Below are 13,238 nucleotides of genomic sequence, written 5' to 3'. Positions count from 1 at the left end.
AACCAGACTGACAAACATGTGAGGCCATCTGCCTAGACAGGTTGTGGTGAAAGGAAAAATGACCAATCAGCGGAAGGCAGTCTGACGACTTTGGAACCACGCCAGAGCCGGTACTAAAAAAAGTAACAGGTGCTGTCACTCATGGAAAAGCGGGAAAAAAATGTGCCATGCCGTGCTAAAGAAGTACTAGTGAAAACGTTTCAGAAGAGATTTTTTATGGCTCAAAAACCCGGTCATTGACGGGATAAACACTTCTTCTCTGCTGCTGCATATACACAAACAGTCAGGTCTGATAGTACTGCCTGACAGAGCGTGTTCCCAGCGAAAGATGATGAATACATAAACAACCATCAACTGCAACAAAAGCCATCCAAGATTAATGTTAACGACTTTACCTCTCCTCCTCCAGTCGAGCTTTCTCCTTCTCATACCAGCGCTGCTGCTCCTCGCGTTTCTTGCGGTCTGCCACCTGCTGAGCTGCGGCAGGCGTGACCGCAGAGGGAGGCGGAGGCAGTGGCAGCTCGGACTGAGGCTCGTATGGGTCGTAGGCATCTGGGTACGGAGCCGGCGGCGGCGGGGGAGGTGGGGGCAGGTCAGAGCGCGAAGGCTGCTGGACAGTGTGAGGCGGGACGGCGTGCGGGGCGTTGGGCGTCTTCCACCGGCCCGGCCCAGTCTTCTGGTTCCCGCCCTTGTTGGATGAGGACGAGGAGGCCGAGAAGTTGAGGTGCTCCTGGCTGGACGTGGACGACTCCAGCGAGGAGGACACCTGCGGCTGCGGGGCCCAGTGGTCTGGACCGACAACACCTGTGGACACAGAGGACACTTGATGACACATTTATGTCTCTTCACAGCTGTCCCCCGACTCACACAGCGACTCCTCTCTTACCTCCTGGTGGACCTCTCGGATAGTCCAGATCTCTGTGCTGGTAGTCCAGGTCCCGGTGCTGGTAGTCCTGCTGGTAGTGTGGCTGCATGCGCTCGTCTGGCCTCATGCCCCCTGGTGGAGGATACAGATCCTCCTGAGAGTGGTTCACCCGCTGCAAAGACATGAAGAAGAAGAAGAAGAGTTTCAATCTTTTCCCAAAGACACCCAATTTTTCTGGCCCCGTAAAAAGTAGAATCAAATGTTTTAGAAGGTCACTGAATTTCATTTAATTCCTTTTTAAACCAAAATACTTGAAAAGTCATGTAACTTTGGCCTGGATCCATTTAGTCATGCACAAAGACACTGAAAACATAAATAAACAAATAAAATTTGACTTTTCTTTGTGCTCTACCTGCATGCTGTTGTGGATGTTCTCGACCACAGGGAGGCGCTCTACTCTGTCGTCCATGCCCTGCCAGTGCTGCCCAGGAGCCTGGCCGGGGCCGACAACGACGCGGTCCTGGCTCTTGGAGGCCGGGATGGTGAAGTACTCTCTGGAGTAGGTCTGCGTGGGGATGGGATACGCTTCAGGACGAGGAGACGGCGGTTCGTCCTGAAGAAGAACAAAATAAAAGGTGATTAACGATCAAATACAACATGAAAAATCATCGTCCGTGTCCTCCACACTCGGGTGTTCAGTGTCACTCCGCTGGAACATTCCTCACTGGGACGTCAGCGGCTCCAGTCGTGCGGTTACTCACGTCGGCACACAGGTTGCCCGTGGAGACGGAGGTGATCTTGGTGCCGGGTCCTCCGGGGTAAACCGCCTTCCCTGCAGGACTCTGATTCTGATCTGAGGACAAAAGACGACGCAGTTTAAAGTTAAAGATTTAACAAATAAAAACAGCCAAATACTGTCTTAACCCATTAATTAGAGAAGAAAAGAGCGTCAAAATAACTCAAGAGAAATATTATTTTTGAAGCAAGTTTTTCTTCCGGCATCCACATGGCTGGAACGAGCCAAAATAACGTCAAAGTTGATAAAGAAATACGTAATAATCTGTAAAAACTGTCATTAAACTCATGTCATCATGTTTTGATGGATAAATTAAGATTCTAGATGATAATAGAGGCGGTCGAAAACTAAATAAAATGTCAATAATTGGTCCAAATTTGAATTTGTCAGAATATTGGTGAAATATGGGAGTAATATGATTATTCGATTATTAATCCAGATAGAAACAGTCAACTATTTTTGTAAGTTTTCTGGTTTTCCAGCTTCCTGGTTTCTTTGCTCCATATAACTAAGAAATCACAGTTTGGGGACGTTTACGAACATTTAATGGAACAAACAACAAATCGATGAATCAAGAAAACTACTGACGATATGAAAATAATCATTAGTTGCAGCTCTACAGTAAAACTTGCTGCGTTTCCGCTACATTTCCTGACTAAACTGACCAGAGTATGAATAATAACAGTAGTATTTTAACGTTTTCCGAGCTATAGCCACGCACACCAGGACTTACTGGCTACGTTAGGGCTGGAGCGGTGGTCGGCGCGGTTCTTCAGAAGCCGGTCTTCGCTGCTCATCTTCTTTGGTTCAGGGTAACAGTCCCAGCCGGGCTGCGGACTCTCCGGGGAGCCGTTCTGCACCGAGCTGTTGTACAACTCGAAGCCCTCGCTCTTTGGTCGCAGCTTCCCGTTCTTGTCGCGGCCTCGGTCGGCGGCTGCGAGACGGAAGGAAAAAACATTGACATTATTCAACTCTCTCTGAAAACGTACACTTTTTCCTTGCAGGAACTGACAAATCGTCTCTCTAATCGACACACATTTGATAGTAAGTGATTTAACACGTGTGTGTGAGCAACACCAGCTCGTGAACTGTCGCAGGACGAGCAGATTTATCACACAGGTGACACAGTACGACCTACATGTGAAGTAATTTCCTCGAGGCAATGCACAATAAAAATCACATATTGTTCTAGGACCAAAAAGGACAAAAAGACATAATTTAGAGACATTTTTCAGCGTTTCATGAACCGAACAATTACTCCATTAATCCAGAAAATGATCATCAGACTTCTTGTGAATGAATATAATCATTAGTTGAAGCCCAAACTGGTTCAAATTTGGTTCAATTTTCGTACATACATGATTAAAGTCTTTCCTAATATCTCAATATTAAGCGTATCAACACAATACACAAATCCTCTTTAATTAAGGACTTTTCAAGGTTTGACTTGAAACTTGACTTGGAAATTGATAATTAATGGATTAATCGAGAAAATAATCGACAGATTCATCACTTACGACAATTATTAGTCTCTTGTCCCACTAAAAATGTCACACAGGATGGCACATCTCAAGGTGTCGCTTGAAATAAATACGTTTGGATAGAGAAAATGTGTAAATGCTGCTGCAGAAGTCTTCAAAAACTCAACAATATTGACCGTATTATCATCAACGCAGAGAAACGAAGGACTTTTGAAACGTGAGGAAATGACTTCTTTGAATCGATTAAACTCGGCTCAGCCTCTGTGCCAGGTGATTTTTCCCCGCCTGAACGTCTGCTGTTGCCTCCTCCTACACTCCTGAACATCACTGTCTCTCACAGTCTGCTGCTTCCACTGCCCTCCCTGTCTGTCTGCCTGCCTGCCTGGACCGTCTGGAAAAACACTGCGGTCGAGGGGAGAATTTGGGGGAGAAACACCCGTTTGTGAGCGTCATCCTGTGCCAGAGAGCGGCACCGCAGACCCACAACCCCGGCGAGAAGACTTCCTTTAATGAACCTCGGGTCACATTCCAGCAGACAGAGAGCAGCAGCAGCAGCAAACTCTGAACCGTGTTCATACGTCTAACTCACTCACAGACAGACAGACAGACGGTGATTATGTCCCACAGTCTGACAACAAGGACACAGTGTACTCCATCGTCCACAAATTACTGCCATTAATGATCAATGTGACTCACAATAGTCCATTCATGACCACTTCACAAAAAACACAGCTCTTTTTACTCTTTTGTCAATTAAATGTACAATTATGTGACATTTAAAACACTGTTTAAGAAGATTTACTTTTGTAATATTTGTTACAGAGTGGTTTTCTTAACAATTAAATGAAATTCTTTGATTTAAGAGGTTTCCACTTCTTAAATGGGGAGTTTTTTTGCTCCATATAACAAAAAACATAATTTCCAACACTTATTGACACTTTATGGCTTGTCGACAGATAAATCGATGACGTAAACAATCACTTGTTGCAACCCTATTTGTCCTAAATTAAGCGCTTATTAAATGAAATGATCACGGCTGCAAATGGCAGCATGACGGCAGTGACTAAACTTATCCTGTATGAAAACATCAACACCGTAAACTACAGAGTAAACATGAGTTTTAGTCTGAACCTGCTGTTCATGGTGTGAAGTGAAAGAACAGGAATAATAATAATAATAACAACAATAATAATAATAATAATAATAAAAAAGGTGCATGTCTCACCTCTCGGCATCAGTGGGCTCGGCTGGTTGAGCAGAGTGGCGAGGCCGTGGTAAATGGCGCCCTGTTTGGCAACTTCCAGAGTCACGACTGAGCCCGTCCTCGTCATCAGCTCGGCCGCCCTGAGAGGGAGAGTGAAAGAGAGAGGGGGAGTGAAAGAGAGAGGGGGAGAGAGAGAAAGAGTTTTTCTGATCAGAGTTCGTTGCTTGTTCCTCTGTTTTTGACGCTCTTCTATTAACGTTAAGATCTGTAAATAATGTGCATTGTAATGGATAATCAGAGAGTTTGGAAGTCTTTTTTTGCAGTAAGTTACTACTTGCTACAACTACTCAAACCTACAAGAATATAACATGAAAACAAACATCATCACTGTAAAGGAAAAGAAGAGTGAGCTGCGTATTTAAGCATCTGGATCCCTCGTCCTGGAACATCGTTCTAAAATGTAGTCTGAACGTTGTTGTTGTTTTTTTACTGTGTGCATGTACTTCTTAGCTGGATTTCTTTTCTTTCTTTGTCATTTTTAATAAAAAACGTGTGAAAAATGGTTTCACAATATTTGCTATTTTAGTGACTTTTTTTTCATTTTACTTGAATTTAACCAGGAGTAAAAACTAAATGAGATTAGAACTCTCTTTTGCAGGACCGGCAGCAGTGGATACAAGTTATCCTGCTTTTAGCTGGACTTCTTATTTGTTGCTTCGTTATTCTTAATGACTACTTTCTATTACAATTTTTGTAAAATACTGTAATTTATGTAAGAAATAGTCTAATAGACATCTAATGGCGAGACAGCAGACGGTATCAACTACACAACTCCTTTGATCAACTCTCTATGGCAACTATGGCAACCATCATTTTTGGCCTTAAAAAAAATTAATAAAAAATTGCTTTCATTTTAAAGCAATTTTATACATTTACACAATGCTTCCTTTAAGTAATACACTTAATTTCTGTCAATAAACCATTCAGATAGTTTAAACACTGGACTTTTAAAAGACGTTAAGATAAAAGGGCAATTTATAATTCAGATGAAACGTGAGCTGACGGCTGTGAGTGCGTGTGCTGGTGCTTTCTGTATTTCTGTAAATAGCTGAGGGGACAATTAAACCACATAATGAGCCGTGTGTGATGAAAACCGGTGGTGAAATAGACTCAGAATCCACTTTATAAAATATGTTAAACACAGATGTGAAGTGTGTGAATGAAGATGAAAATGTAAACAACGACAAAGCTGTGAAAAAGTCACAGACGACGCTGGAGCTGTGAGATAAGCTGCTTTTTCCCTGATTCTCACACACGGAAGCAATTAAACAAAAACACTCGTGGATCCAGTTCCACACGCACAGCGGAACACATCGAGTCTGTGCTCGCCGAGCGAGAGGAGGAAGAACTGGATTAACTGTCAGAAACACTGGTTATACTGCAGAGTGACACTTCCTCAATCCTGAGGTGTGGTCATGTGACGTCACAACTGGGCGTGGTGAGGAAAAACATCGATCTTGATGGTTCTAAATCAACTCCCGGATGTCCAAATTCCGGATTTATTTAAATGTAAAATAACTTAAAATAGACTATTTCACTGCCACTCGACAACGAAACCATCCAGTTTACACAAATTTAATTCAGTTAAACATTAATGGAAACGAGTTGCACTGTTGTTACCAATACATATATCAAAATTTTGGATTTAGTAATCAGCGCGACAGAACATGAAGCTCCTTTTAGAGATGCAACTCTCACATATTTTTATAATCAATTAATCTGTTGCTCGTTTCCTTGATTTATTGATTGTTTAATTTTTGGTCCATAAAATGTTGTTTTGTCCACAAACCAAGAATATTAACTTTAATGATTTCCTTGTTAATGTGGAGCAAAACCCGCCAGAAAATATTTAAGAAGCTGAAAAAAACAGAAACCATTGATGGTTTATTTAGTCAAAGGATTAATAATCGAATAATCATTGCAGCCCTATTTTAACAGTTTTTAAATGTTATTAAGTCTCACTTCTTCATCTTTCACATTATGTTGGTATATTCATAGTTAGGACTTTTGTTGCCATGGACATGCACATTTAAGAAGCTGAAAAATCATTACTCAAACTGGTTATTGACTATTAAAATAGTTGAATATTCACTTAATTGTTGCTCGCTCAACAAAAACTGCAATTTTCTTGTTTCATTCTTACCTCTCTTGTGATAGACCGACCAAACTGCGCCCGTCCACGCTCAACAACTGATCGCCTGCAGCCAAACGACCGTCCTGTGGATAAAACAAACACACACACACAGAGGATGAGTCACACTGTACATACATGTTCTCCCCTCATATTTATCCATCATTTAACCTCCAGTGTTTCTGTACAAACCATGTCAGCGGCTCCTCCTTTCACCACGGACTTGATGTAGATGCCCAACTTCTCCTGACCAGCACCCTGAGACACAGACAGAGACAGAGAGCGCTTGTAAATAAACGATTGCTGTAAACTCTTCGTGCAGCTCGTCAGGTTCGTACTCTTGTCTTGGAACGACCGTAGGTTAAAATGCATTGTTCTTATTAAACAAATAAATGAATAAATAAATAAACAAATGAAACAAAGCTCTGTTTGAAATGTATTTCATGAACTTTGTCTAGACGGAGCTGGAAAAGCAACAAACACGCACAAAAGAAACAGGGGTCATCAGAAAATGAGTTACTTTCATTGAAGTTTAAGAGTAAAAAAGGACGAGGTTGTCTCAAATGTCTTAATTCGACTGAGATCGTGGATTAGCCGGCAAACTGAAAATCAGAAGAAAGACATGAAGAGACAGTCATGTAAACATGAAAACTGTTATCACAGTCATTTTGCTGGTAATTTACTACAGTTTCATTACAGATATGTCACATATAAAATTCTCTGCATTGACTCCCGTTCATTTGGACGGCCTACACAAAAAGCATTGTCCCCAACGTTCTAAGACTCAACTCAACCTCACCATCACTTCAAAACTCCCTCAGTTCCTCAGGTTTTCTGTCTCCATGACGACTCCTGGTCCTGACAATGTCCACACACATCAACTTGAAGCTAAATTGGACAACAGCATCGTCGAAACTGTGTTTCTGTCGTTGATTCCTGTCATCAGTTTTTAATGAATATGAGTAAATAGCGATGATTCACACTGTGCGGTCTCTCGTTCCTGCTCACTGTCGGTTTTACAGAGGCACCACCAGGAATTTAAAAAGCGCACGCACACACACACACACACACACAGATGTTTATATACAAAGATTCCAAAGCATGGACAGTGAACAGACTACAGAGATTACACAAAAGTGAGGTTTTCCCGAAAACACCTGGCTCTCTTTAATCTGCGGCAATGAGTTCACCAAGATGTCAAAAGACAAAACACGTACGGGAGGGAAAAAGACGACAGTCAAACACATTTACAAGTGACTTTTAAGTTTCCCTGCCTCGACTGTAGGTTTGTCTTTGTGTCAAAACAATCCAACCTACCACTGGAAAATAATCTGTATTTACTTTATGTTTCCGTGACTCTAATCCCGTCTTTACAGAGCGACAGTGAAATGAAAAGTGCAGTTAAATAAAAAAACATGATTTATGTCAGTGTCAAAACAAGTCCAGAGCTTCTGTGTGTGTGTGTGTGGTTTTTCTGTGAAGTGGGAAGCGGCGTTTTGTTTTTTTTTTTTCTTACTGCTGGCGCGTTATCAGACGCGTCACATGCTTTCTTTACCATCTTGACATGTTTATCCTCAAAAGTTTGTGCACCAGCAGAACCAGAAACCAGAGGATCATTTCTGGGAAAATCTTCCTCAAAAGCTGCCGTAAATATTACTTTAACACCCAGATTATCAGGTTTTTCTTTTAAATGAAGATACGCAGATAAATAACTTATGTTGCTGCTAAAAGGAGGGATTTCAGACTTTCTTCTACTTTTAAAATGCAGGTTTAAAAGAGAAAAAAAAACACACAGCTGAGGTCCAGATGGCGAACACACAACCTAGACATTATGAATCACAGCGTGTCTATAAAGTTGCTTTATAAAGTCCTAATTGCTGCCATTCGTCAGACATGGCGACGTGGCACCGGGAGCGTGCGAGTAAAGCCACATCTCCTCGTAAAAAAACTAAAAAAACAATACAGAGGAAGGGGTTACGCTCAGGTTAATGGCTCCCTCACTGTTTACAGGTCACATTTAATAACTGTTTCATCAGCCGTGGAGGAGAGAGGGTGAAGACAGAAGTGGTGAGGCAGCGTAATGGTTGTTTATGGTTACTCGAGGATTAGCGAACACAACTATAAATCATAATCTAATCCTGTTTGACTGAGCAGAGAGGCTACTCCGGCTCAGGAAAGTCTCAAAGGAAAACGCAGCACTTTGACATGTTCAATTTTTGACTGACAATATGTGGAAATGTGGGACAGTCTTTAAATGCTACAGCAGTGGTGTAGAGCATGTGTAAATGTAGAGGGGGGGTTCCATGAAAAATATACAGTCTATGGGTAAAAGATGCTGTGTCACACCCACAACTGTTAAAAACTAGCTGTGTCTCAATGTCACAATGTTAAAACACACCAGGATTTCCTCATGAACTGCTTTAAACTGCTGTGTCACACGAGGATGTCCCCACAACAGCATTAAATCACGCCATGACACAGTGTTAAAAAGCGCTGCGTCAACACACAAGGAGGTCCCCGCAACATTAAAACAATGTGTCACAGCAGCAAAGCACACTATAATGTCACCACATTAGCTTAAAAATGCTGTGTCACAACTGTAAAACACACCACAATGACCGCACAACAGCTTAAAAACACTGTGCCACGGCATTAAAACACACCAGAAAGTCCCCACAACATTAAAACACTGTCACAGCATCAAAGCATATAATGTCACCACACTAGCTTAAAAACGCTGCGTCACAACTCTAAAACACACCAAAATGTCACCACACTCGCTTAAAAACGCTGCGTCACAGCGCTAAAAACACCATGTCACCGCACTACCTTACAAATGCTGCGTCACAGTGCTAAAACACACTATAATGTCACCACACTAGCTTAAAAACGCTGCGTTGCAGCGCTAAAACACCATGTCACCGCACTACCTTACAAATGCTGCGTCACAACTCTAAAACACACCAAAATGTCACTACACTCGCTTAAAAAGACTGCATCACAGCGCTAAAACACACTATAATGTCACCACCATAGCTTAAAAATGCTGCATCACAGAGCTGAAACACACCATGTCACCACACTAGCTTAACAACTGAAACACACTGGGATGTCCTCACAACAGCATAAAAACGCCGTGTCACAAATGAAGTTAAGGAAAGCAACATTTCCCATGGTTTGCGAAAGGAGACGATAATGATCATGTACAGAGGCTTTTCGTGAGACAGAAAAGACTCTTGTTGACTGTAAACGGTGGAGATCAGCGTGTTCCTGCGGCAGGAAACTACTTTTCAATGAGGAGGGAGAATATAAATATCAGTTCAAACTCCAGTTTTTCTTTTTAAAATAACAATGAGCTTTGTGTTGCCTTCTCATATCAAAGACACAAATACATTCCTGAGCTTTTGATTTGTAAGGGTTTTATTTTGCCAAAAAACAAACAGAATAGAACAAAACACAGAAATAAATTCCTGTATAAATTCCTTATTGATGGTGTGAATAAAGTGGCTAAAAGTTAGAATAATTCCAGCGTTTGATACTTTGCTCTACCAAAGTCCATAGAGAAAAACACAGTTTTTGGCTCATGGGGACACAGAAGCTGCTGGTCTACTGCGGGTCAAACTGTGCCCCTTGTGGTGAGTTTGTGTCACAGAGTAAAACCCGAATGAAGGATTTCGAGTGCGGAAATCACAAAATAACACATTTAGACACACTGATGGAGGCAGTGCTGGATAGACAACTCCTGTGTGGTGTGATGTTAAAATCAGTGATTTTCTATATGGACTTTGGTGCAGGGGAGCGAGTGGTTTTACGGAGGGGATAAAAACTAACGTAGTGGACATATTCTTAAGATAGTGTCCACATGAGCTCATCTAATGTGTGAGTGAATGAATGAATGAATGATCCACAGATCCCCGACTTTGTTTCTCACAAAGTACAAGACAAGAGCAGAGGTCTTCAAACTTTGACCCACAATGTTTTTAGCTGTCTTCTCACATGTGTGTGTGTGTGTGTGTAATGAGGCTGAATTCATGCAGGCACGCATTTCCTTCGAGTGACATTAAAACGAGAGAAGAACAGTGAATCATTTCAACAGTTTTCACGTCTGTTGCACATTACAGAAAAACATTAAAGAGCCTCTGTTTGAGACGGAGCCACAGCGCCCTGAAACGGGCTCCGGGGAAACTGGTGGGAGTTTAAAGATGTTATTCTTTCCTTCAGTGTGAGAGCTTTTTAATACACAGGACCGCAAATGAGCAGACGAGCTGAAAATCATGATCCACTGCATCTGCATCGCGGAGCATCGGACAGACCAGAGGAAGTCGCTGAGGTCGAGACAAAATGAGATGCCACATATGTTTCTGGAGGAGTGGGGGGGGCGTGTCCGTGCTAGTAAATACACCAGGGTGTGTGCTGTGGTGAACAAAACATCAACCGCCAGCCAGGAAGCAACTATCAGAATTAATTTAAGTCATGTTTGTGTCCACCAGATGAAATTGAAGACAAGTGTTTACTCTGCAAGTTCAGGTTTAAGTTTCCACCGACTGCTGACGGGGAGATTCTTTATTTCTGTCCACTGTTTGATGATGATGCGATGTTTGTTTCTTTGTAAACAGCTGGTTTTGTCATGTATTTTGGTTGAAGTGTGGTTAAATAAAAGTACTGAACCAAAGCCAGTGCCATCTGACCCACTTTGTAAATCTCTCCCTCCACCAAAGTCCATTGAGAAATTTAGCAATTAGCAGTTGTTGGATCCACTGCTGACTCAATTTATAACCTTCAACATGTTGTTTTGTAAATTCAGTGTTTGAAATCTTTCGTTCAGATTACCTATGTGGTAAAAACTTGCCATGCACATGCAGCAGTAGAACAGCACGTACTGTGTCCCTGTGAGCTAAAGACAACAATTTTCTCAATGGACTTTGGTGCAGGAGAGTCAGCAGTCAACTAAATATGTTAAGTGTTTCCCAAAAAACAATATCACCAATAATATTGCAACTAACTATATATTGTAAACTAATTACATATATACATAAATATTGGGGAAAATCCAGCAATTTTGTTTGTGGGGCCCAAAAAAAATCTCCCGTGACTCATCTGTGGGTCCCGACCCAGTCTTTAGGAATCACTGTTCTTAGCATCTTGTTTATTTTATATGTGGAATAATATGGAATTTAACCAAGAAAACACAGCCAGCAAGTCCATGAGACTGAGAGGTCAGAGGTCGTCACATGGCGTCTGATGTACGATACAGAAATGACCGCTAACACCGACTGGCAGAAGATTACAGCTACAGCAACGTTCCCACACCTCAACCTGCTTCTCTGAGGTTACACACACGCCACTTATCAATGAAAGGGTTAATTAAAAGATACACCCGCAGGACTGTGTATACTCTTTAGGACTCTTAACCATAACCGTGCTTCAAATCTTGGTCTTCAACTTAAGCGAGTTCCTCAGAAATTACGTTCTGCCTCATTAGGACCAGGTTTTTTCGTCTTCACGAGGACTACTGGTCCAGACAAGGTCAGTGTTTAAGTCAGAAAAAGGTCCTAAAGAGGCAAGAAATACAAGTAAAAACACACTTTCTGTGACTTTTGTTGGGTTTAACACGTGAGGACATGTTCAGACGGTGCTTGTTTGTCGTTCCTTTCATAATTGTGCTGCATCTATCGGGACAGAACCATTTTTAAGGGCTTTTTTAAATCTGATAAATGCAAATAAGTGACTTCAGTACAACCGCAGTATCACGTGTAACGGGTAATCACGTGCAATTATCGGATTAAAACTGACAACCCCAGAACACGAGGCTTCTTTAAAAAAATACTTACTCAGGGAAAAAGAAGACAGTGAGAATAAATATATATAATAACAACAATCACTCCCTTTTTTGGTTCACAGCTGTTCGAGGAGGTTTTATTTTGTAAAGTGAGGAATCTGTAATCTTAGACGCTTCAACACAAATACATTTCAAGGACGGAAGCATGTACTTCAGGTTTTTCTTGGAGACATTGGCGGATATTTCTATAAATGTTTACGTTTTTCCTGAGCCTAGTTAGCGGTGCAGCCTTTGTTTTGTTTTCAGAAGTTGGCCAAAGAGAACAAGCGAGACAGAAGTCTAAACGCGTGGCAGACGTTTTTTTTAAGCCAGATTTAAAGCCACACTGAGGCGACAGAGCTTTTCTAATGTTAGCAACATGCTTTTTCACCACAGAGACGTTAAAAAGTGTCAGAACCACAAATTAACAATACATTTGCATTTTTGCAACACAACCTTGCACGTGCATTGTACACAGTGAACATCCTGCTTTTACGGGTAAGAATATATTATTTGGATTAATAATGTGAACAGAGAGAGTAAACAGGGTAGGGGTGGGAATCACAGCGTAGCACATGGTACATGGTCGACGATACCAATAATGTCGCGATACAACGATTCTGCAATAATCAGTATATCACGAGACAATCATAAAGCGATACATCACGATATCTGTCTGACTGAAGAAAACAAAAACGTTGACGTGAAGAGTTACCTAATAAAATCTCTCATTTCCTTTAGCTCCTCCCACTTCCAATTTCCCACACTTTCAGACGTAAATTTCCACCATGTCTGATGCGCTCACAAAGTTTTGCGCATGCTCAGGCCCTCAAAAATGTGATTTATTCGTACAACAACAATAATAATAATGATAATAAAAATT

The 13,238-nt window shown here is 41.6% G+C and overlaps 1 protein-coding gene across 18 annotated transcripts in view; it reads right to left on the bottom strand.

Moving 5' to 3' along the window:
* afdna (afadin, adherens junction formation factor a) overlaps positions 1-13,238 on the bottom strand; it is a 100,523-nt gene that overhangs the window by 15,046 nt on the left and 72,239 nt on the right. For all 18 annotated transcript variants that reach the window (XM_044049431.1, XM_044049416.1, XM_044049426.1 and 15 more), the window contains 8 exons: positions 6,730-6,795; positions 6,550-6,623; positions 4,368-4,486; positions 2,395-2,595; positions 1,627-1,718; positions 1,278-1,478; positions 887-1,037; positions 396-804 (listed from right to left, as the gene is read on the bottom strand). In XM_044049431.1, coding sequence (XP_043905366.1) covers positions 396-804; positions 887-1,037; positions 1,278-1,478; positions 1,627-1,718; positions 2,395-2,595; positions 4,368-4,486; positions 6,550-6,623; positions 6,730-6,795 — 1,313 coding nt within the window. The remainder of the gene's footprint in view (positions 1-395; positions 805-886; positions 1,038-1,277; positions 1,479-1,626; positions 1,719-2,394; positions 2,596-4,367; positions 4,487-6,549; positions 6,624-6,729; positions 6,796-13,238) is intronic.

The sequence above is a fragment of the Solea senegalensis genome, linkage group LG17 (assembly GCF_019176455.1).
Source record: "Solea senegalensis isolate Sse05_10M linkage group LG17, IFAPA_SoseM_1, whole genome shotgun sequence".
NCBI classification, from domain to species: Eukaryota; Metazoa; Chordata; class Actinopteri; order Pleuronectiformes; family Soleidae; genus Solea; species Solea senegalensis.
This window is presented reverse-complemented; position numbering and strand designations above follow the sequence as displayed.